Source organism: Brienomyrus brachyistius, chromosome 18, assembly GCF_023856365.1.
Source record: "Brienomyrus brachyistius isolate T26 chromosome 18, BBRACH_0.4, whole genome shotgun sequence".
In the NCBI taxonomy this organism is placed as follows: Eukaryota; Metazoa; Chordata; class Actinopteri; order Osteoglossiformes; family Mormyridae; genus Brienomyrus; species Brienomyrus brachyistius.
The window spans coordinates 8,637,103-8,662,817 of record NC_064550.1 but is presented as its reverse complement, the minus strand read 5'-3'; the positions used below and the strand labels follow the sequence as shown (position 1 = coordinate 8,662,817).

The window sequence follows — 25,715 nt, the reverse complement described above, 5'->3', positions numbered from 1 at the left end:
CCTTGACTCCATGCCCTTCGATGCATCGCTCCCCCCTCCTCCCCCCGACCCGCTGTCCCGCCTCGCACCCCCCAATCACAGACGCACTTTTTCCAAGGCATTCCCCAGTGCCGTGTTTAAATAGAGGAATCTGAAGAAGGGCTGTGCTTCCTTTCAGTGCCCTACCAGGGGTGTACTCTCTGCTCTGATTCAATTTAGAAAATTTGCTTCCAAAGAATCACTAGTTTGTTCTTTTAAAAGTGTTTTAACAAAAGAAAATATTCCAGGTGAGCGTGTGCTGCTCCTTGTCGCCCGACTTGGCACCCCACATATGTTGGCAGGTAAGAATTGTACGCTTATTCTTCGTAATCAGTGAGGAGGCCGCATTAACTGTAGTACCTGTAAAATAATTATTTTAGTTTTTAAGGCATTCTGTGGACAGTTCAAAACCATAAGTTAAAGGTTTTCTGATAAGTATTATCCTTCCTCAGTTGGCATCGTGATCCTTTTCTTGGGCAACTTAGAAAAAGAAAGAAAACTGCTGGGTTTCTAACACCAAAGGATGACAGGAATTTGTTTTTGCGCTTGTTATTAACGTGCACTGTTTCCATGCAGTAACTGCGAAGAACATGGTTTTTTGTTTGTTTCTCTGTTTATTTAGAACTTAAGTGTCTCTCAGATTAAATTCACCGCTTTGCAGTGTCCGCTCTCTGAAATCAAGTTCAAACTAGCCTGCTAATCCGTGACTTATTGCTTTTACCTTTTAAGGTATGAACTTCTGGATGTTCAGCTTTTTCCAAAAAAAAAAAAAAAAACTATATATAGCTGGTATTTCTTAAGCTGGTGCTGATTAACTTTTTTGTTTTTGCAGAAGCTCCTCACAGCTCAGTATTTTTTACATTGGGTTCTCTGCATAAGGCTGCCTGCTAGTCCCCTGGTCTCCTTCCTCCTCCATCCCTTTTCCTTCTTTTCACCGTGGTTATTTTCTCAGTGTTTGTCCTTTTTTTCCTTGCTCCTGCCCTTTCCGTTTTGATTTATTTCGTTTTTACATAAGAACGTATTTTTCATGTCTGTACTTCTTCCCCTCCTTATAACTCTCATAGCTTTGAGTGCAGCTGGATATTTGACCAAAGCGCGTCACATTAAGTATCTCGTTGGCGCAAAACCAAGTCTCCTCCAGGCCTTTGAGCCGGTACCCTGTCAGTAGACCCATTAACCCCACCCTGACTGCAGCTCTTTCAAGTTAAAAGTCATGCATAGCAGGCATGCACATATGCCAGTGGCTATAGCTAACCACACTTCACCCCCTCTGCGGCAGGCTGTTCCTAGATCTGTGATTGGGCCGCTTGTATGATCACTGCAGTTCTGTGTGATGTTTGCATGCTCAGTGTGTATCGATTGTGCGTATCTAGTCACAAGAGTTTGCTCCTTTTAAGCGTTATTCCTTCTGTGGGTTGTTCCCTCATAATCTCTTCACTGGGAATTGTTTTTTCCGAAACGTCCCAAAGACATTAACATGAGCAAATGATCTTAGGAGACCAGATGTTTGTGTGCTGGAGTCTTTAATAAGGGCTCCCCGTCCGGCATTTGTTCTCCCAATAGAGAGAGATCTATGAAGATTTATCTACAGGCATGAAGAACGTATTTATTTAAAGGCGAAATGTTTGGTTTATTTCCAGATGTCATCAAAGACACATTATCGGAGATTACAACTGAATTAAAGAGGAGACACTGGAAATCCAGAGATAACTGCTATAGTTTTAGAAAGAGAAGGTGCCTTTCAGTACATTAACATTGACACTGCATACGCGAATACCTCAGTAAGAAGGTAACTGTCAACAGGCGCCTTTGTACCTTTCATATCGCCTCAATCCCCTGACCATCATGTCCCGCTGGGCACGTAAAAACAAAAATGACAAAACGACAGAAGTGGTGCGGACCGTGACGGAAGGGCTCAGGTCTCTCTACCGTAAGAAGCTCCTGCCCATCGAGAAGCATTACGGCTTCCATGACTTCCACTCCGCGAATCTCGAGGATGCCGACTTTGACAACAAGCCCATGGTGCTGGTGGTGGGCCAGTACTCAACAGGCAAGACGACCTTGATCAGGTGATTATTAACCTTGCGCATGTGCCGTTCATGTGGCAAGCGAAGCCCTTTGTTGGTGCTCCGTGTTCTTTGGATTGCTGTCTACTTCTATCAGACCATCACATTGCCTATACTTTTTTGTGCATCTTACTCGCACTTATGGAGTTAATGATTCTGACGGGTAATAAATTGTGATTTACAATTCTGCAAATGTATCATTGATTTCTTCGATAATATATTATACATTATTGTTATGTAATACCTACAGTAATATATTCCCTATCTATAGAGCACAGTGCCAGAACAAGCATTTCACTGTATGTTGTATGAGTATCACTGCATGTGACGAATTAAGAACTTTGATTAAAATATATTTAAACATGCATGTGTAAAATACCTGAAATAAAACATCTGAACAGTTGTGGATATACTGCAATGATATCTGGTCATCTGTAAACATAGCAGGACTGTGGTCTGCTCTATCTCCGTTGTTTAGCTGTAGATACCAGCTTGATTATAAACTGAGATTATGTGGTTTCCAGGTACCTGCTGGAGCAGGATTACCCAGGCAGCCGTGTGGGCCCAGAGCCGACCACTGACTGCTTCACTGCCATCATGCATGGAGATGTGGAAGGCCTCATCCCAGGGAACGCCCTGATCGTCGACCCCAACAAGCCCTTTAGGAAGCTCAATCCGTTTGGCAACACTTTCCTCAACCGGTAAGGGAAAATAGTGCAAGGAGGCCAATGGAGGGAAATGTGAGAGAGAGACTGAGGTTGAACCGGAATCTGTGGGGCAGTGGAACAAGGGGGGATGGATTGCAAAGAAATGTCATTAATCCTCTGCTCTGAGGAATGCAAAGCCTGTGTTTTCCTGTACTCTGGATAGGGAGGGGCTTACCTTGTGGAAGGACTGAGAAAAGTTTCCCAATCCGGTCCTTGGGGATTCCCAGACAGTCCATGTTTTTGCTTCTTCCCAGCTCCTGGTAGGGAGGGAGCAAAAACGTAAACTGTCTGATAGGGAATTGGGAGCTGTGTGGGAGCAAAAATTTGGCCATTGGGAGGGAGCAAAAATGTGGACTGGCTGGGGGTTTATGAGGACCAGGCTGGGAAACACTGTTCTAGAGAGCAAAAAATGTTGTGGCATTTAAAGGAAAGTCGTGTTAAATTACTCTTGAATGATAAGAACTGCTGTGCATTGAGTTAATAGAGTTAAATGGGCTAAAGGGTGATACAACAGCAGTGAATCAGACCGTTTATCTTCAAGCCGCCAGCTCCCAGCGCTCGCAGCTTTGTTTGCTAAACTTCTCCTCCTTATTGGCTTTTAAGAATTTCTGGGAAACAGCCTCTCCCTTTGCAGCCTGTATAATTCAGCGAGTATTATTCTGTCGAGTGGCATATTTTAGATGAAGTAAGACTGCTTTGTATGCAAGGCTCTAAGGTGCATCTGCTCAGAAATGGCATTTATTTAGCTTGTTAGCTCTTTAGTTTTATGATCTTTAATTCAATGCGAACGCGGCTGCTAGTAAAGGCAGATTAGACCGGGAAGTTCTCTTGGGTAGATGTTCAGCGTTCAGTATTGTTTCGTTTTGGCAGTGATGCTGAGTGTGTTTTTCCTGCAGGAAGTTGTACATGAAAGGGCCTCTTGCACACAATGGACTAAAGCTGGTGAAATAGATACCTGTGAGACTCGTGTTCTTAATGAACGTTTAGTTGATGATTCATTATGCTTACGATGCATTCGTGAGGATGTCCAGTTTTTGTTAATGTTTAAATATATTTTAAATATATTGAATACATTCTATGGATAATTGGTGCTATATGTGGTGATGGCCCTGTTCTCTGAAGCTTAATAAAGCCATTGAATGTATGTAGTATTGTATTTAAGGTGCCAAATCCAAGTAAGTGACTTTAATAATTGCTCCAGTGCATTGGTCACCACTGTAACTTTTAATGATTGCTCTAGTGCAGTGGTTGTCACTGTAGATTTAACAATTGCTCCAGAGCAGTGCTTGTCACTGTAACTTCAGTAGTTGCTCCACCAGTCATTTCTGATCAACATGTCAATCTTTCAGACATTACTAGTCGATCATGACAATAACGCCACATGCCCCCCTCCAGATGGCAAAATATATCAAAGGGTGGACCCCCACCACCCCTCCCGTAGAGCCAAAATCTCTGCGGACCCCAGGATTTTCTTTCTAAAAGTAGCTCCCACTGCTTTAGTATCAAGCTGTATCCAGAGATACCAACAACTGTTTAGACACGTACTGTATAATTTACAGCTATTTTTGAACATTTGGTTAAGAAATAACAGTACAATTGACCCTTCTATACTGCGTCTTTCCCCATCACGGTTTCAGTATATTGCCCCTGACTGCTATAGTGTAGAAGGGTCGACTGTAATTATATTATTTTGCTGCTCTTTTATTGATATGAAGAATCCCTTTCATGTCTCTCTTAGGTTTCAGTGTGCTCAGATGCCCAGTCAAGTGCTGGAAAGCATCAGTATCATCGATACACCTGGGATTCTGTCTGGGGCCAAGCAGAGAGTAAACAGAGGTGAGCAGTGTGGGATCGCGTAGGATCGCGTGGGATCATGTGGGATCGCGTGGGAACGTGTGGGAACGCATGGGATCACATTTTTAAAAGGGTTTCTAAAAAATCTGGGATCAGAGAGAGAAATAATTTGTGTACATTTATGATGTAGCAAAGTGATCTAATTATGTTTCGGGTAACAGGTGAGAACCAAGCTCTCAATTATGTTCAGAGCAATAGAGCACGTTCATGTCAGGAAGACAATGATGGTCAGTGTGTGTGACTGTTATGAAGAAGGAAGGGATGGTGAATTACAGAAGGCTTTGGTGAAGAAAGATATATCGACTGGGTGTGGATGGAAAATCGGTCAAGGCAGAGGAGGAAAAATGTAAACATCTCAAAGCCAGCCAACATGCAGAAGGCAGAGGGACATTCAACTATGAGGATGATTCATTTATGACTTATTTTGCCCTGCTGTCAATTTGACAAATTCTACAAAAGTCAGCAATGAGGCTGAGGGATGCTGGCAGCATTTATTTTCGATCAATACTTCAATATTGAAGTTATAAAGGAACACTGGTTTTAAGAACAGTTCTCTGAATTAGATGGAATAGAGTTTCACATTGGCACCGTATTAAATAGGGTTTACATTTCTCCTCATAAAATATTTTCCCTCTTCTCTGTGTCTCATTTTGACCACATATGACAAATGGATAAATATGATTTCTAAGTACCACTTAAAAAAAATAATTCATAGTAATATGAAATTCTGCGATAATATGACACACAGTCACAAAACACTAAAATTTAAATGCGTAACTTTCAAAATATGCAATTGTGTTTAAATAATATTATGAAAGCAAAGATTTCCAGGAAACCACAAAGGAAAAACTTTGAGTCACATCCTACTGTCACCCCATATCACTCTCCTGAAATCCAGGTTTTATACATTTGCCCGTTAAACTCATTCATACATAAGAGTATATTCTATGATACTAATATTGAATATCTCCAATTCAGTGATTTCAGACAAAATCTGTTCTAATTTGTTAGTGCGATACACAGGATCCATTTATGGAAATGGAAGAAAAAATTTAAACATTTATCTATTAATTTACACAGCCAGTGCATTTTGTCATTCTGAAATATCAGTGACTAGAGATTGCTGGCTGGTTTGATTCATTGGTCTTGGGAGCTTCAAAATACACTTTATTTTATACATTTACAGTACATTATAATACTCATGTTTAAGTGGAATAAATATTTCAGAATGTTTCAGGTCAAAATGCAATGTAGACCTAATTGTCTGGTATGGCTATTATTGGGCACAGGGTATAGCTCAGGAACAGCTGCAAATGCCAACCCGCTACGTGAGCTTTTCCTGCATGTTTGCAAACTCCCAGGCAGTGGAAAATGTAATGCAGGATGAATCACCCATTGTCTACTTTTTAACTATTAGACAACTACTTGTGTGGCCTGTTTGGTTTAGGAAACATATTTTCTGGTAAAGGTTAGACAGTAATTCACTGACATTTTAATACTAATATTTAAGTTATGGCATTGATCGTCTTGCAGCCAGTGCTGGGGAAGTTACTGACAAAAGTAATCCATTACTGGCAGAGGTGGAAAGTTCAGGTCCAGAAAGTACAAATCCAGACCAAGGTTTTGTTTCAACCAACCAGTTGAATACTCTGTGACAGACTGTGACTCTTTATGCTCAACTGATTGGTTGAAACAAAGCCTTGGCCTGGATTTGTACTTTTTGGACCTGAACTTTCCATCTCTGTAATGGATTACTTTTGTGAGTAACCTCCCCAACACTGCAGCATTTCTTTCAGACCTGAAGGGGCATATTTTTGAGATGGATGCCTCTAACCACAGAGCGCAGTGCTGATGAGCGTTGCAGTAGTGATTATCCATACACCATGGCCGAATTAAAGCCCAGTTGAAGTTTATTGGTATGCTCAGTCATGAATATTCTGGAACGGTGCCTTGAACAATGTGTTCTTCATCAGTCAGGCGTCACTTTGGATTACGTCCACGTCCCTTCAGAATTCCTGACACCAGGAGCTGTGCCGCGCATCACTGACTGTGTGCGGCATTTCGCAGTCATCATGCTGCCTCGAAGCAGTGTTAAAATTTTGTAGCATAATAAATACATTATTGTAACACAAGAAGAATTAGTTAATTTCCAGTGACTAATGTAACCCTTTACTGTCCTAATATTGTTTAGTGTATTAGTGTTCTAAGCAGAAAGATGCATTTTTTATGAAAAATCAGTCATATATGTTGTCATTTTATTTTTAAGCCACTTAAGTGCAAATTGAATATAACTTATTATTAATTTCTGTAATTTATCCTATAAATCTAAATGTGCGGTGTTGGCTGAGTGGAATTTGATGCTCTGCATGTGACTGAAAGTGATGTCACCGTTGGGCCCTTGAGTAAGACCCCTAACCCTCGATTGCTCCAGGGACTGTCTGACTCAATCACTTTGGATACCAGCATCTGTTAAATAAATGTAGTGTTGATATTTCTATTTCATAAGCAATATTTAAAAAGAGGTTTGACAAGCACCATACCATAGAATTATATACTGTAAGATGAGCAAAGCTAGTCGTATTATCCTTAGCAGTGCTGTTTCTGTGCTTCACCACCAGCAACGTTATCTGTGCTTCACCACCTGCAATACTGTCTGTGCTTCACCGCCAGAGACGTTCTCTGTGCTTCACCGCCTGCGACGCTGTCTGTGCTTCACCATCTGTGACGCTGTCTGTGCTTCAGCGTCTGTGCTTCACCGCCAGCGACGTTCTCTGTGCTTCACCGCCTGCGACGCTGTCTGTGTTTCACCGTCTGTGCTTCACCGCCAGGGACGTTCTCTGTGCTTCACCGCCTGCGACGCTGTCTGTGCTTCACCGCCTGCGACGCTGTCTGTGCTTCACCGCCTGCGACGCTGTCTGTGCTTCACCGCCAGCGACGCTGTCTGTGCTTCACCGTCTGTGCTTCACCGCCAGGGACGTTCTCTGTGCTTCACCGCCAGGGACGTTCTCTGTGCTTCACCGCCAGGGACGTTGTCTGTGCTTCACCGCCTGCGATGTTGTCTGTGCTTTACCGCCAGCGACGTTCTCTGTGCTTCACCGCCAGGGACGCTGTCTGTGCTGCACAGTCTGTGCTTCACTGCCAGGGACGTTCTCTCATTGCTTCACCGCCGGGGACGTTCTCTGTGCTTCACTGCCAGGGACGTTGTCTGTGCTTCACTGCCAGGGACGTTGTCTGTGCTTCACTGCCAGGGACGTTGTCTGTGCTTCACCGCCAGCGACGTTCTCTGTGCTTCACCCCCAGGGTATGACTTCCCAGCAGTGCTGCGCTGGTTTGCCGAACGTGTGGACCGCATCATCCTTCTCTTCGATGCCCACAAGCTGGAGATATCCGATGAGTTTTCTGAGGCCATCGAGGCATTGCGTGGCAATGAGGACAAGCTGAGAGTCGTCCTGAACAAGGCCGACATGGTGGGCACCCAGCAGCTGATGCGGGTGTACGGCGCCCTCATGTGGTCACTGGGCAAAGTGTTTGGGACCCCCGAGGTGCTGCGGGTTTATATCGGTTCTTTCTGGTCGGAGCCGTTGATGATACCAGACAACCGGAAGCTGTTTGAGCTGGAGGAGGAGGATCTCTTTGCAGACATTCAGAGCTTGCCTCGAAATTCTGCTCTGCGCAAACTCAATGACTTGGTAAAGAGGGCTCGTCTGGTCAGGGTGAGTATTCTACAAATAGATATACAGTGATACCCCGCTATATCGCGGTTCAGCTATCGCGCCCCCGCTGTATCGCGGATTTTTCCCCCCAAAAAAAAAGTTATAAATAAATGTTTATTTATATGGTCTTTCTATATTGCGGATTTTCACCTATCGCTGATGGGTCTGCAACGTAACTTCCGCAATAGGTGAGGGATCACTTTATTTAAATAAAGCTTTTCGGTATTTAGGGAACTTGAGTGCTTGGCCCTAAAGCAGGATTCAGAAGTTAGGTAGAGCTTACTGAAGAAAAAAAACTATCCATGGTCATTTTTGTCGGTGATTATACTAGTTACCTTGTACCTCTCAGTAAAATGAAACATGAATAAGATTTCTGACAGAACAATGGAAAAAGGTCTTCATGTATGTGACCCTCCAGCACAAAACCGTACGGAAGTCGCATGGCCGTATTTTTAGATATTTTTTGAGGATTTTTTTGTGCTCTTTCATTTGATACCATAATCCTAATTTCTAATTTTTGACCCAAGTCTACAGTTTTGTGCTGGAGGGTCACAATAAAAATTAGAAATTACGATTATGGTATCAAATGACAGGGCTCAAAAAATATCTAAAAATACGGCCATGCGACTTCTGTACGGTTTTGTGCTGGAGGGATTGCATGAATTAATATAAAGAGTACAGATAATTAGCTATTCTAGTCTAGTCTATTTAGGAAAAAAAATGGATAAGAATATTGATATTGTGAATTCCTTATTATGAGGTGGTGTCTTATAAAAGTGTGTCTCTACCTGGTCCTCTGGATACCCCAGAGGATCCATGTGTCTGTTCCCCCCCCAGCTCCTGGCAAAAACATTGACCGTCTGGGGGTCCCCGAGCACCGGGCTGACGCTGCCTTATAAGATTACAAGCAGATTGGGTTCCTTGAGAAAACACTGTTTGCTCTCAAATTTTACCCCCTGCCAGGTTCATGCCCACATAATTGGCCACCTGAAGCAGGAGATGCCCTCAGTTTTTGGAAAGGACAATAAGAAGAAGAACTTGATCCACCAGCTGCCTGTCATCTTCTCGAAGATCCAGCTGCAGTATAACATTTCCTCGGGAGATTTTCCGGATTGTGCCAAGATGCAAGTAAGCATCTGCATTAGGTCACAGGAGATGTTTTACATGACGTGATGAGCAATTCACATTTTACTGGACATTTTACTGATGAAGTTTAAATATATTAGTGGTCTTTGAAATTTATGTTAGTATTCCATTCCTTAATCCAGTGTTTCCCTACCCAGTCCTCAGGGAACCCCGGACAGTCCATATTTTTGCTCCCTCCCAATTCCCAGCCAATCAGGAACACTGAATACCTGGTACAGGTGCGCTGGCAGCTGAGAGGAAGCAAAAACGTGGACTGTCCGAGGACTGGATTGGGAAACACTGCCTTAATCAATGGGTAAATTGAATTTCCCTTAAATCACAGTTTAGTATTGATGGATCATTTCCATTTTACTATGTTCTCGGTCATTGGCATGAATTTTCAACTTAATGATATGAGTATTAAACCCCCTGATTTTTTTATTCTTTGTGCCTTGAGCATGTTCCGGTCTTGTAGCAATGCTTCTAAAACTGATCTGATTCTTCTGCAGGACAAACTTTTGGTGCATGATTTCACGAAATTCAAGTCTCTAAAGCCCAATTTATTGGCTGCCTTGGATGAGCTGCTGTCTACAGATATTGCCAAGCTGATGCCCCTTTTGCATCAGGAGGAACTAGACGCGTGCACCCAAGCTGGGGTTCAAGGGGGGGTCTTTTTGGGTTCCCGCGGAGGTCCTTTCCAAGAGGGGGATGTTTTTGCCGAAATGGATGAGGATGGCGACGAGAGTGTGGCGGAGGAAGAGGACTGGGTGGTGATGAAAGACAAGCCCAAGTATGATGAGATCTTCTACAACCTCTCACCCATAGAAGGAAAGCTGAGCGGCAGCAAGGCCAAGGACTGGATGGTGAGCACCCGCCTGCCCAACTCCGTGCTCGGCCGCATCTGGAAGCTGTCGGACGTGGACCGGGACGGCATGCTAGATGCTGATGAGTTTGCTCTGGCCAGCCATCTTATTGAGGTCAAACTAGAGGGGCATGGGCTACCCCAGGAACTGCCTGCCCGCCTAGTGCCCCCATCCAAGCGGCGGCACAGAGGCTCAGATGCATAGGCAGCATCTGTCGTCATTATTTCTTTGTTTTTCTCCCCCTTCTGCCTGTCCTGTCACGCACCTCTTTCCTTCATATCCTCACAAACCACCCAGAAGCCTGTAGTGTGTAACCTGTGTACCTGTTATACAAGTATGGGTTCACCATTGACTACAATATTTTGCTTTGCATTCCCAAAGAATTTTTCTGATCTTGTAAACGTCTGACGAGTAAGTCGGCCAAAATGTGTGTCCTGTGATGCTTCTAATCTACTGTTATACCTGCACACATGTTTGTTTAACTCCTGTAATCAGCCCAAAACATATTTGGACTCAAGTAAAGTAAAGTTTATTTCTCTAGTGTGGGCTAAACATATTGCTTAACCAAATGAAGAAAAAGCTAACCCTTTACCGGGATTTGGCAATTCTGTCCCACAATCCCCACCATGTCTGGTTTTGTGTAGCCATTTCTTGTAATTTACATGCCTTTTTAATGAGATATGTTACCTTATACTGCTTTAGAGTTACTAGGACGTCCATACTTAATTACTGTGTGTTATTGATGCAGTCAACATGTTTTTAGAGAAAATCCCTGCGAACACATGACTGTGATGACTGGCTATAAGTCTCATCAATATTTCAATAAAATATGAATACTTTAATACTCCAAAATAATGTGGAAAGTTAACTTCCATTTCAGGGACGGATATTAAATGTACCTGAAAATTTGTACATTTTAATTCATGCAGTATTTAACTACTGGCTGTTTTAAATCATAGATATAAAACTAATAGAACTTGAATACATTCCATTCTTATCCAAAATCCTTTGCAGCTTTTACTCATTTCATGCAGTCTGATGTCTTTCTATGCCAGGACTTGTCCCTAATTATCTGTTTATAAAACTATAACGTGCCGTCGCTTAATTTAGTTATACTACTCAGAAACAGTGAGAATCTTGGAGGCTTTAGGTGAATATTTATATTAATGTAGAGCAGTGTTTTTCAGCCCAGTCCTTGCACCCTGCTGACTGGGCCACATCTTTGCTCTCTCCCAGTTCCCAACACGTCTCTTCCAGCCATTCCCTGCTCTCACTTGGTTATTTGGTTCAGGTGAGCTGGAAGGAGCAGAAATCTGGATGTTTTGAGGGTCCCTGGGGACTGGCCTGAGAAACAGCATTGAGTACATAAAAGAAATCGATTGTCTTATATTGTTAATTAGGTAATATGTAAATTGTTTATATAAAGTAGTGATAGTAAAATATCTCAGCTTGTGGTTTGCTTTGTGCTGTGTTTTCACTGTGCTGATAGTCAAGTTCGCAGATAAGTAATCTTTCATTTTTTTATTAAAAGGAACTTTTCAGCAAGCAAAGGATTTTACAGTTTTGATAGATGTTTGCCTGCAGTCTGAATAATTTTACAACAAAATTAGACACAAGCAGGGAAGGAAGATGGGTGGGTGGGTGGATAGATGGATACATTTGTTTGTACTTTTTCTTTGTGTGCCTCGGAGTCTCTTTGCAGGAATGTTGATATAGAAAAGTAGCGTTTAGGAAACGTCGTTGCTCTTCTTGATAAGAACGTGGTGTTCTCCCTTACCCCCTCCTTCAGCTAAGCTGAGGCTTTAGGGTAGAAATCAATCCTGCGATGTTCCAAATGCTCCAGCTCAAAGTCGCAGGGGGAGCCTGGAGCCTGTCCCAGCACAGAGAACCAGCCAGGGGAACACCCTACACAGGATGTATTTTGCATCAGAAAAATATTTCATGGCTATCAAGTGGCGTATGAAATATGAATGAACTGAAGAGGCTTCACCTGGTCTCACACGGCCAGCACAAAAGTTGAGGATAAGTGTATGATGAATACATTTAAAACTTTATGTACGGAGCGTTTGTGATAGAATGGATAAGACAAGACATGTGGCAAGAAAAAAAGGAAATTCATCTGAGACTGCAAGAGCTTGACAAGCAGCACTACAGAGAAGTCAATAGGGCGGTCAAAAGAGTGACGAGCAGACAAGCAGGTGTACATGGAAAACATTGCCAGGCAGCAAAGGAGATCAGGGGAAAGTTCTCTAGATCACGAGAATGATCTGTAGTAAAGCTCATGCAACATACAACACCCCTATTACGGACAAGCGACAGCGGGAAGTGCGTTGGGCTGAGCAGCTCAAAGACGTCTTGACCAACAGGCGGAGCAGACATCTAAGGAGTAGAGATGGAAAGGGCAAGGAAGAAACCGCAGTGATTTCTTAAGAACTGAAAAGCTCCTGGATATGACAACCAGGATGTAGATGTTCCACGTTAGATCCTCCAACCACTGTTTATATCGATTTGGGAGGGAGCATTAACCAGCTGTAAGAGGAGAGGGTGCTGGTCAGGTCTTCACCCAACATAACCTCATAGAGCTAAGCATGGAGTGGCAGAGACGGTTATACATCAGCTTTATTGATTTCGAGAAAGACCACGGCAGCCTCCGATGTATACCGAGAGCCTACAACATACCTCAGCAGGCAGCGCTCACCATCAAGAGCTTCTATAACAACTTCACCTGCCAGTCAATGCAGCTTCCAGGACAAGGCCAGTGTGAGCCAGGGATGCATAATGTCAGCATTTGGTTTCTTACCTGGTCATTGACTGGGTAATGTGATGCACACCGATGACCAAACCAGCAGCATGACATTGACCTTATTCTTTATGCTCAAGGACCTCGACTATGCGAGTGACCTTGCTTTGCTCTCTCACACACACCAGCACATGTAGGGAAAGATGTCCCGTCCCCAAGAGCAGTGCAAAGTAGATCTGAAGATCAGGATGAAGAAATCAGATGAAATGCCACTCGGCATTAACCCTTCAACAAACAAGGTGGATGGCAAAGCCCTAACCACGAGTGAAGAGTTCGACTATTTAGGCAATACTGTCAGCCATGATGTCAGCCAAGCAGGTCAAACATTTGTTGGCTTTTGGTCCCTTTAATGGCTTCTTATGGGTTCTTAATTTGTGCTTATTTTAAGTTTATTCCAATATTTATCCATTTAATTGACTTATTTTCCTGTCCTTCTTATTCTGTACAGCACTTTGGTACAAGTTGGGTTTATATTAAATGTGTTATATAAATGACCCAGGAGGTGTACAGTAACATTGCTCTTCTTGGACTCGGTACCCAATAATAGGGTTTATTGTTATTCATAATAGTCCCAGTCCAATCAAAGCTATTGATTGGAAAATATGCTACCTTGCAAAAAAAAAAAAAAACAAAACAAAAAACACCTAAGTAATTGTACAAACGTGTTGCAAAATCTCTGGTCAGCTGAGACCCTAAAGAGCCAACAGAGTGATGTTCCCACCCAAAATCATCTGTACAGCTATGGGAGAGGAAGGCGACATCTTCTCAGCAGGGACTAGGAAGCTTCTCAAAGCTGACAGAAAATTGGATAGATCACGTAAGAGGAAATAACAGAGAAATCCCGTTTCGGTCTCCTGCAAACCTCATGGTGAAAATTTACGTTTTAATGGATGAGTAATGCAAAGCCACAAGCTAAAGTTGTTTTAGAATGGCAACAAAATTAAACAGAGTATGTCCTTGAGACGGCCCAGAAGAACTTCCTAACTTGAATACTTGCTACGAAATGAATGGAAAAATTTGGACATTTCTTTCCAATATTACAAAACATGTTCAGGTATGTGTCTACATTCCAGCTGTTTTGCAAACAGATGAATGTAATCGGTTAACTAAGCCCTATAGGAACATGCAATCTGGCACCCCCAGGCACTGTAACATTTGGTCTCTAGGTTACTAGTCTGATAAACAATGAGTCACCTTCCCTGATGCCAAAGCCCTCGCTTTCATTTTTCATTCTCCCCCGTATTCAGAGTTCTACACTTGCACAAACTTGTTCTCTGCAACCCCTTTTCCTGAAATAAACTAATAGACCAGAAAACTCTTATAGATGTAGAATATTTTGGTGTTTTTGTCTTTATGTCATCTAAATCAGTGGGGGAAAATCTGATATTCTGAGTCACTGTAAGTCAACTGTTAAGAATTTGACAGGCTAGACTGAGAATTTGTATCTTTTTCTTTTTCTATAATTTTTTGTTATACATTTTGTTTGCGCCTCCGTGACCTTTTAAATTCTCCACACCTATAGAGGTGACACTATCCAGTAGTTACAAATAAAACATAATGCTTTTGGCTTGTATTTCTGCTTAATTACCTCCAGCAAAATTCCAGTAGGAGTTTAACTCAATTATGTGGTATAAAGGGACAGCTGGCTCATGCTGGATACAAAACCAGTTGCCGTGCCAGTGGTACACTCCCAGTTAGCAGTGTGTACAAGGTTTATAAAAAAAATCCAGTTGCGTATGGTTGCAGGCAATGTAGAAGACTCAAAGGAAATTCACAATAGTTCATGTGATTACACAGGATCCCTAACTTGCTCTTGCTGGTTTTTTTCCGTCAAGGTCAGCCATGTACATGTCAAGAAAGGCTTACGGCGCTACAATAGAAAAGAATGAACGAAGCCGAATTTTTAACAGCGAGTTAACAAGCAAATGAACAAACAAATACAACTCGCCAGGCAAGACGGCTGATATAAATACGATCTGCTAGGAGAAAGATCAATCACAGGTACAGCTAAATAAACAGAACCATGGATGCATAAGATCGAATTCTACTCATATGTATCATGCATATAAACCCTTGAAAGAATTTAACAAAGTCACATATAAACAAAATTAAAGGTTAGGTTCTTCTAGCTTGACAGAACTTATTAAATAAGCTGTATTGTGTTGAGCAAAATAGATCTGCGCCACCTGGTGGAGATTTAATTTCATAGATTTTTTTTTCGCCCCATTTAATAACTAAATTTAAAAAAAAAAATCGATGTAATGGATAAATCAAATATGGGTCACACATACAACGAGCAAAAATACATTACAACCACCATAAATTCACAAAGATGCATAATGTAAATCAAATGACGTATCTATTATAGAATAGAACTCTAGTGAGGAAACCATTCGCTTTCTTTCTATGGGGGTGACTGTGTAGTTCCACTTTATATTATGCTTAGCAGTCTATCTTATTTTTTAATTCCACGTTTAAATTTAAATAACTTTATTTTAGGGTATTTGATACACCAAATTGCTACATATTTTTGAGCTTTAGCGATATTTATTGAGCGTTCATTAAAATATACCCCCACACATATTTTGCGTAAGAACGATCCGCCCTGCGGGTTTTGTGTAATACGGAAAGGGCTGCGGTCGCCATAACTGCAAGTCACCGGCTGTTTGTTTATCGTCTTTGCTGTCATAACAGGAAAGATCTATTTTCCTTTGCACCATGGCTGTAAAAGTGCACATAATTTACTGGTACGTAATCGAAGTGATGTTTTAACCGTATTAACTTGAGCTTTACAAGACTGTACTTTCGTTTTCTCCTCTAAACTGTGCTATTGAACGTAAGTTCCGGTGTATGTCTGAGTATATATCAAACTATGCCGATATCCTTTTTTGATTCACTAATAAGCCATTTTAACAAAACAAAATTCGTTTGCGTTTAGCCGTGTCTCGGAAAGAATACGGTCCTTGGCTGCCTGTGAATTTATTATGAATATATAGAGAACTGATGCACCTTAAATGGCTCTAAGTCGTCATCTTCAATTAATCAAATATCTGTGCTGTCGCTGTTTGCATATTGTGTGCAGTTGTCAGTGCCTAATGTTTTCAGTGTAGTGATTTAATTTGGACCTTTTTTAATTGCAAAATGGCTTTTTAAAATCAACCTATCGCAGTTTTGAAGCCGAAGTAATTCTTGCTGATGACAAGCTTCTTTAAAATTCTTTCAGTGGTGGCTGAGGGTACAAGCCCAAGGTAAAGTTTGTTTTTATTTATTTATTTATTTATTTATTTTTTCCTTAATACAATGCATATTATAATTTTAATAATGCTAATCGGATTAACCACGATGGCTGCCTTTTCCGCTTCCTAGTTCACCAAACTCAAGATTTTGCTTGAGGATGAATTCCAAAGTGATGTTGAGATTGTGAGTTGATTTATAATCTTTCGGATATTAAATCTTTCAAATATTTAGCGGGTTTTTATGACGATTCTTGTAATTTTCCTATCCGTTCTACAAACTGGGAGTGTAAATGTTAAATTAAAATATACTATATATAAAAAAAACATTAATCCTGTGACATTTTGATTTGTGCTTTTCTCTGTATAAATGTCTCTACTGTTCTACAAATGTTTATGCATTTTATGACAGTACTCTGTCATCACCTGGAGTGTGTGTCTGTCTTGTTGGGTGTTCTGATACCTGTGCATCTACGCTTCCTTAGACTGGTGAGGGCACACCTTCAAGAACAGGGTGGTTTGAGGTGCAGGTGAATGGGAACCTGGTTCATTCCAAGAAGGTAACGTGCTCCTGAACTTGGTCTATTAGGTATTTCTACAGGTCTTTGTGTTACCTTTGTGCATTTGACTTGCTACATCTTATGTATGCCTAGAAATTAAGTTAGTAGAGTAGAATCACAGTGACAGAATTTGAACTTGTTTACAGCAGTGATGAAACCGTCCAATGCGATACATGACCAACCGGTTTCACTTCATGCTCAAATGTGCAAACTGTTTTGCATAAGTTAAAACCGCCTCTGATGAAAGCTGGGGAATCACAGTGGAATCTTTGCCTGTCTAGGGTGGGGATGGTTTTCCAGACAGCGGACAGAAGTTGGAAGTTGTGGTAAAAGCTATTGAAAAGGCTTTGGGGAAATGAGTCTGTGCCGCTCCTAGAGGTAAGTGGCTTAGTCTTGATCTGTCGTACTAGTTTTCAAGTCAGTTGGAGCTTTGTTGTCGTACCATATACATTAACAGCATGCAGTGACACGAAGCAGTGTTTCTCAGGGTCATAGGGCGACGTGCGTTTATAAAGTGCAGAGATAGACAGGACAAGTGGCGGTGATCAGGGTATGACATCATTAACGTGTAATGCAAGCTAGATTTTACAAAATGTATGTATTTCTGCAGTCCTTTACTCTTTAATATGTCCTTAAGCACGAATAATATAATTCTAAAATCGCAAGTTTTTTGATGGCAGAAGCATTCAAATAATTCGTAGAACTGCTTGCTGGGGAATTCTTAACTGTGCCTTCCCTCCTCCCACAGTTCGGTGTCTTGGTGCGTCTTCCTTCCGGCTGTGGCGATTGATGATGGTGGTACCCGAAGTGTCAGTGACACGGGTGCGACTTGACAGTTTTCGCGCTGCCTGGGAGGTGTCGCACAGAGCACCCGGACTCTCGGGTATATCGCATCAGGTCCCTGCATGTAGTTTTCATTTGGGACGAACTAAAGAGTAGCTACATGAAATCCCAACTAGACTTTCATCCTTCCCATTTTGGTCTGTATGTTGTCGTTTAAGATTTAATTTTCCCACCCTTTCAAAACTTTTCTGTTCTTGTCAAAGTGGTTTTCCTGTGTTGACATTAAGATCTTGACTGTTACAGTAACTGGCTGCTAATGTTTGTTGCTTCTCAAATGTGGGATTAATAAAAACTGATGTGAAACTGTTGCTTCTCAGCTTTGTATATCTCAGTAATCAGGATTGCAGGTTATTCGCTAGTTTAAGTTTGCAAATGCTAAGGCCTTGCACCATACATATAAAAATAGCACTTTAGTGTTTTGGATGGTGGTTCTTCCTCACATTCGCCTTCTCTCTAAAAGGTTGAATGGTGTTCTGCTGGACCTGGCAAAATGATGAATTAAATCATCAGGAATCCTTGCACTGCCGAACCACTTCAGCTGTCCATGGCTTCTTTCCTCTAAGCGAAATACGTCTTGCATCTCCTTGGGATTTGACCTTGGTATCTAATTCGGCTCTCTCATCTGATTTTATTTTTAGGTTTTGCAAAGCAGTTCCTCATCTTAGAGAAGCTTTGCATGTCGATAACCTAAAGAGGGTGATCGTAAATGTATGGTGCTCCTTGCATCCATCTTTAAAATCCACCCAGGCCCTTAAGGCAGTGAGAATCCTCTGGTTTATTTTTTTATATACTAAATGCAGATGGCATGCCCTACCTTGGTCAAAGGCACAGAGTTCATTAGCCTGAACTACAGAGGCTTGGGATGGCAGTCCATCTACAAGGCATACAAACTCTTGGGCTTCAAAGGGGCAGCCAGAAAAGTGAAGAGCTTCGCAGAGGCTGGTGAGAGTTTTGTGATTGGCTGAGGGTCGAGTGACCAGTCCCACAAGCTGGGACTTAATTGACCGGGGGTGTGCTTTCCAGTGACATAGATAACATGATTTGCCCAGGTGCTTCAGAAAACAACCACAAAGGTCTAGCAGTTTGCCGATACAGGTCATTGTCCTTTACAAACACACCTATACACCAGTTCGAGCAGATCTTGTTTTTCCAGAATGTTTTGGGCATAATTTCTATTTGTGGACTTTGGAATTTTAGTGTTGGGGCACACCTAATACATGCATCTTTAATTTTTTTCTATGTTCTAGAAAAATCCATAGAAAAACTTCTGTTTCTATGAATTGTGTTTTGTCCAACATTTCATTTCTGAAACTCTGGGTATTAATATGAAGGTCCAAACACTGTTGCTATAGTGGCCTATTTTGAGATGGCTTTACTTTAGATGTTGGTAGAGGTCTTGCTGGAGATATTGGGCCTCATAAAAGCACATTATATTGATCCTCAACCAAGATCAATCCAGTTATGCTGCAGAGGTATAGAGTCTCTGTCGCTCAGGGGCCCTTGGGATTGTCCTGACTTTCCTGCCTTTTAATGGTGTATCTGGATGTTGCTGGTGGGATTTTCTGTCCATCACCTGGTACTGATGTTGCGTGATCAGGTTTTGGTGAGTTTGCGTAGCTCCTGATTATGACCTTCACAATCGCTTCACTACAGTTGACAAGGGCAGCTCTAGCGGGGTAGAAATTCAGTGAACTGACTCCGGGAAAGTATGACCTCCTATGATGGTGCTTTTGTCCAGCCACCCATTCTGATACCAGTGTTAGTTGCTAGAGATTGCATGGCTGTGTGCTTATTAGCTGCATTCCATTTAAGCTGGGAATTCATAATTTCCAAGTTCCTTGTCTGAAATTTTCAGCCGGAACGCCCCCTGAAATCGGAATTCCGACTCGGAAAGTCACAGAGACCTCTGCTACCCCAGCTTCAGAATTCAACAGAAGTGAAACCTGTAGTTAGATGTAGTTTATTAGCACTTATGCATTATTTGTGTCTCATTAAGTCAGTCGTACTCACAGTACTGTCCTAACGCTATCTGTGGACTTGTGTTATGCCGAGTGTATGTGCCAAATACTGCATAATGTATTATGAACTGGTATTGCTAACAATGAACCTAGCTAGATCTGGTATTGCTAAATGCCTTTCTGACTTATTGTACCTGAATGTGGTTTCCTCAGGTGCGATGTCATTCCCAGCTTTGACTTCCGACCTCCAAGGTGATCGACACGCAGCATAATTACATACCTGTGTCATTAATGGGTGTGGCTTAATTAATTGATCCCTTTCATAGGTTACTATGACATCCAATTTTCAACCGTAATTGGTCCTGCCTTTTACATCCTGATCATTTCTACATAAACAATTACTTATGTGCCTTTTAACAAGCTCTTCATTAATAAATAAATATATATATATATATATATATATATATATATATATATATATATATATATATATATATATATATATATATATTCCCCATTAATGTTGGAAATTAAAACTTCTCAAGGCCTTTAGTGTTATTTTAAAATATAGACATGGCTTCTGCACATGATAACAACAGCCGCAATAATTATACTAGTAAGCAACTAAATAAATGGAGTTTCATATTATTTTCCCTGGAGTATACCGTTCAAAAAGTGACTTCATTGCAAAGTGCCAGGTATCCTAGCAACTGGGAGAATTAATCGCTGGCAGTTTTATACGGTTATTTTGCCTCCCCTCATGCTGTATAGTAATGGGTTGGTTCATACTTGAATGATACAAATATTTTATTTTTAATAATAGCAACTGCAAAATTATTTTATCGTATTACTCTTGTATTTTATCAATAAACACTGTTAGATTCAAACTGACATTTGGAAAAAAGTGTGATATGTTCAGATTTTACTTTTGCAATATTTGGAATATCTACTACTTGTAATTTTTTTTAGTCAAAAAAAAATATATAAATATATATATAGTCCTGTTACAAATTACATTTTTAATGTGTCAGTCTTTTAATATATGCTGCATATGTTGATAAAGTACATATAAAGGTATTTGCAGAAGTCATAATTGTATAATAGTCATGCCCATCTATAAGTCTTCTATAATTACTTGTCCAGTGTAGGTCATGGTATCATTACTCATGTGCCTCTGCTAATTACAAAATTATTCCGGAACACAGAGTGTCTACGAGTATAGTGTGTCATGCTGGATGATCTGGCAGGAATACATTTCAGGTTCTAGCGAAGACTGATTTTCTGCCTCTGAAATAATTTCATTTGACTCTGACAAACTACTTTTAGCTTTTCATCTGGGAGACAATGGGAAGGTTACAGAGGGACCGGCACCATCACTAAAGCTGTGACACAACATCATATATGATATGCAGTGTCACAGAATGGACCACCATGACATTTTACAACAAATGAATATCCCTGGAAAGTGTGGGTATGTTTGTTGTGAGACATCACAGATTACTGGAAGTTACACAATGACTGATCCGACGCTATTTATTTTATTTTTATGTTTTATGGGACTGATCAATGCCCACAGACTTAGCATTACAATCACCAGAGGTGGACACTTCAGGCCCAGAATCCAAACCAAGATTTTGTTTCAACCAACCATTTTGAGTTTACAGAGGTACTGGTGGTCCCAAGAGTGTAGATTAATGCAATGATGCACCTGACCCGCTTCCACCACTTGGTGAACATCTGGGTCCATGTAATACTCTAGAGCAGGGGTAGGGAACCTGATCCATGGAGAGCCGGTGTGGGTTTTTGGGATGGCCTTTCAATTAGCCAATAACAGTGGATTCCAAGGACTGGAGTTGAGAATCGCTGCTTTATTATTGGCTGACTGAGAGGTCATTCCAAAAACCCACACCGGCTCTCCATGGATCAGGTTCCCTACCCCTGCTATAGAGCTTTGTTTCCCAGTCCAGTCCTTGGGGACCCACAGACAGTCCATGTTTTTGCTCCCTCCCAGCTCCTGATTGATGAATTGAACCCCAGAGTAGATTTGGGTAGATGTTTCTGTCCAGGGACATGAGTGGTCCTTGTGGATAATGTCACCTGCTATTTGAAGACCATACATGGTCAACTATATGGTCAGCCAACCCAAAGGGAGGCAGCTGAATAGGTGTAAAATGATATAAAATTTTGTAAAGTGACCTTCAGCTCTGGAAAGGTGCTATATAAATTAGATATTTTTATTATAAGGGGCGGCATGGTGGTGCAGTGGTTAGCACTGCTGCCTCACACCTCTGGGACCCGGGTTCAAGTCTCCGCCTGGGTCACATGTGTGTGGAGTTTGCATGTTCTCCCCATGTTGTCGTGGGGTTTCCTCCGGGTACTCCGGTTTCCCCCCACAGTCCAAAAACATGCTGAGGCTAATTGGCGTCGCTGAATTGCCCATAGGTGTGCATGTGTGAGTGACTGGTGTGTGAGTGTGCCCTGCGATGGGCTGGCCCCCCATCCAGGTTGTTCCCTGCCTCGTGCCCATTGCTTCCGGGATAGGCTCCGGACCCCCCGCGACCCGATAGGATAAGCGGTTTGGAAAATGGATGGATGGATGGATGGATGGATGGATTTTTATTATACTACAAGAGCAGCTGAAAAATTGGATTGATCATGCACCTGTCCTTATTGCTCGGGGAGAAGGTCAACATCAGTCACGCAACATCATCCAGCATGACACCTGCAGCTTACCAGGGGTGACATCCCTACAGAGCCCGCAACGTGCACTAGCAAGCTATTGAGCAGGAGATCCAGCAAATGTTGCATCTGGGAGTAATTGCGGAGATCCTCAGCCTGTAGTCACCGCATCTGGTGGTCTGCCACCCCCTACAGCAACTTCCGGTTCTGTAATGATTTCTGGAAGATAAATGAGGTGCCTATGTTCAACAGTTATCTGATGAGGTGAAAATCTGCTAGACCAGTTGGGATAGTTCATCTCCAGTCTGGACCTCACTGAGAGCTGCTGTCACATGGCTGCCTGAGAGAAGACTGTGTTCAGTACCCCTGAGGTTCTGGGAGTTTACAGTTCTTCCCTTTGAGTTGCATAGGGCTCTGGCCACCTTCTAGTGCCTAATGGATTAGGTCCTAAGGCCACTACAGAAATACACCTCAGCCTATCTAGATCTTTATCAGAGCAACTCTGCTGGATGAGGAGAGTGCTGGATGACCTCAGAGAGGCCGGGCTTATTGCCAGGTGCCATGTGGTCTACAGGAAGCACACTCCCTGGGACATTACACCGCAATTGGTTCCTCAAACCACAGGAGAAAAAGACTGCTGCTATTTTGGATACACCATATCCTGCCACAAAGACCCAGGTATGTGCCTTCCTGAGGTTGGTGGTTTTCTATTGGTGGCTCATCCCTTCTTTATCAGCCCTGGTGGCCTGACATTTGGACATCACAATGAATGGTCGGCCAGAGGAAGCTATCTGGTCAATTAAAGTGGAAATAGCATTTCAGGTCCTGAAGACAGCAGAATTGGTGGTTGAACCAATTTGTGGTTCAGGTACAACGCCAAGCATCTGTGCATGTGTTTTATGTACAGTGCAAAAGAGAGGGGTACCCAGAATCTCCTGCCCATCAATGGAATCAGCCAATGCTGTAGACATAGCTTGTGTTATGGTGTTATATATTTGTTTCACAAAAGATCGATGTGAAGCAGCTGTGAAAGTGATGAATGAAAACTAATTTTATTATGCAAAATCTCAGTAATTTTTTGTAGCTTAGTGGGGACTATGCTGAGTGGGGTGTTGTAAGATGGTATACTTTCCCCTCCCACCCACCAGTGTGTATTTTAATAAAAATGTTAATATGGGCAAAATTCTTCTGTAGAGCAGGGATTGAGTATTCATGTGATGTCACTCATCAACCTTTGCAATTAAGGCACTCATCAGTCATAAGAACATTGCACATTAATTTATTGTAATATGTTCTTAAAGATTTTTACTAAATTTGTTGAGAAAACCCCGATCTAATTTTACTGCATGTTAAAGCTTTAAGTAGCCTTAATTAGATGTCTAAGTCTTTCTGATGTACTGCTCCCGCTTCTCCCGCGTTTCCTGCCATGATCTCTGGAAATCTAATGAAATGTTACATTGGACAAGGGCCTGGGTCCTATTCTGCAGGATAACTAATTCAGGTGGATGTTTCTGGGTGACCTTGATGTTTTTCACCTCCCACAGGACCTGCCCGATGATGGTGCTCATGTTCTCCCAGAGACACTGAAGCAAAGATGTTATACATCCCTAAGCTGGACCCTGGAGGATGGTCTCCGCAAGCAGGGGGAGATTTTATAGCTATGCATCCATTAAAACATAAATGGGGGGCAGGGAACTTAAAACTCAAGCAGGAAGGCAAGTCCTTCTGAGTATTCAGCAGGGTTATATAGGTCACATATCTCCAGATGTTTTGCTAAACAAAGGAAATGCTGATCTCCTGGAAGACCAATGCAGGTCTAGGTATCAGAGAGTGTCGTGGAATACAAGACAAAAGGCTCCAAGGCAGGTGTAGGAACAACAAGGGGCTTCATTAAACCAAAACTGATCAGGTGCCGGAAAACAAACAGGACAGCAAGGGGTCAAATCCGGGAGGACGGGTACAGGGAAGGGCACAGGCAACAGGACCAGACTGGGGCTGATGAGACAAACCGGTACTTAAATACAAAGACTAATGCGGGGAAACAAGCAACAGGTGTGACTCATCAGGGTTCATTAGGGAGGAGGCAGGAGGGTCAGGCGGACATGATGGGCAGGATGGAACGGAGAGCTTTTTTTTTTATTTTATTCACCTCACAAGGTTAGCAAAAGCCCCCAAGGCAAAATATAAAGATCTTTTAGTGCTGTGTGGTCCAGTCTTGACCCATTCATAGAAGGATGGGGTTCAAAGTATTATTATTATTATTATTAGTTAATCCCTCCTTAAAATGTTGTGGGTTAGTCTGTAGGACCAAGTTCTTTGCTTTCTTTCTTAATGTTTTACCTGGCACTGCCAGAAAAAGTATCAATTTGTACTTTTGATCATACAATCACTCGTCACTGCGGCTGTACCCTCAAGGGTCTGCCAGTCGACCAGTAGCTGTAGGTAAATGTACCATTTAATGTAGAAAAATTGACTGAACATTTTTGCACCATTGGGGGTACATTAATGTTGTTTATACAAAACCCAACCAGGGATGTACCCTTTTCTCTGACAGTTCGGGAAAACACTTGGCTTATATGAGAATTTATATGTATATATAGAAGTAGCTTTTGGGGTCAGAACAGTACCAAGGATATGGACAATGTGTTCCACCTGGATTGCTTCTGCCTGGAATGCTGCAAGGTATTTTGACATCAGTTATTGTACTCAGGGATGGTAGTAGCTAAGCTTCTTTCAGTATTGAGTGAGTTAATGGTCACTGCAACCTCCCTCTTCTTGTCTTGTGTGTTTGTTTGTATAGAGGTTGCATATTTTATTTGAGGGATTCTTCCTTATATTGTGCAAAATAAGTTAGGGAAACTGATGTCTCTAAACCTCTGACAAGATATTCTTTATAATTTCAGACTCTTTAAAGTTGAACATCTCAACAACGTCAATTTTATTTACCGCCCACATTCCTTCAAAGGAATAAAAAGAGGGAAAAAAGAATAGATGATTTACTCGATTTACGATCCAATACGATCATACTTTAAAAAGCTGGGGTCAGGGTTCAAATATGATAATTGATTCTTACCACAAGGACACGACTGCGATTAAATCAGTGGAATAAAGTCCTTTTGTCACTGTAGAAGGGATTCGCACATTTGTGGGTAGCGTTGCATGCATCCTAAGGTGCACTTCGCCGTGCGTGATAATGTCGGCGGATTGTATGCGCATCAATGAGTCCTGTGCAGAGTGCGGTGCATGTGCGCGCGCGCCAGCGCGTGTCAGATTTAGTCCGCGTGGATGTGACAGTC

At 41.9% G+C, this 25,715-nt stretch overlaps 1 protein-coding gene and 1 long non-coding RNA gene across 2 annotated transcripts; both read left to right on the top strand.

Annotated features, from left to right (window-relative positions):
• The first annotated feature begins 85 nt into the window (after nt 1–85).
• ehd2a (EH-domain containing 2a) lies at nt 86–11,788 on the top strand. Its single transcript, XM_048984749.1, has 7 exons — nt 86–320; nt 1,659–2,087; nt 2,609–2,785; nt 4,530–4,627; nt 7,946–8,358; nt 9,322–9,486; nt 9,993–11,788. The coding sequence occupies exons 2-7, from the start codon at nt 1,864–1,866 to the stop codon at nt 10,548–10,550; spliced, it is 1,635 nt and encodes a 544-aa protein (XP_048840706.1). The 5' UTR covers nt 86–320; nt 1,659–1,863; the 3' UTR covers nt 10,551–11,788.
• A 3,952-nt stretch (nt 11,789–15,740) lies between these two features.
• LOC125713533 (uncharacterized) lies at nt 15,741–18,085 on the top strand. The gene is made up of 6 exons (XR_007383612.1): nt 15,741–15,893; nt 16,370–16,394; nt 16,513–16,566; nt 16,865–16,939; nt 17,221–17,317; nt 17,688–18,085. It is a non-coding gene; the product is annotated as an uncharacterized LOC125713533 (long non-coding RNA).
• The last annotated feature ends 7,630 nt before the right edge of the window (nt 18,086–25,715 follow it).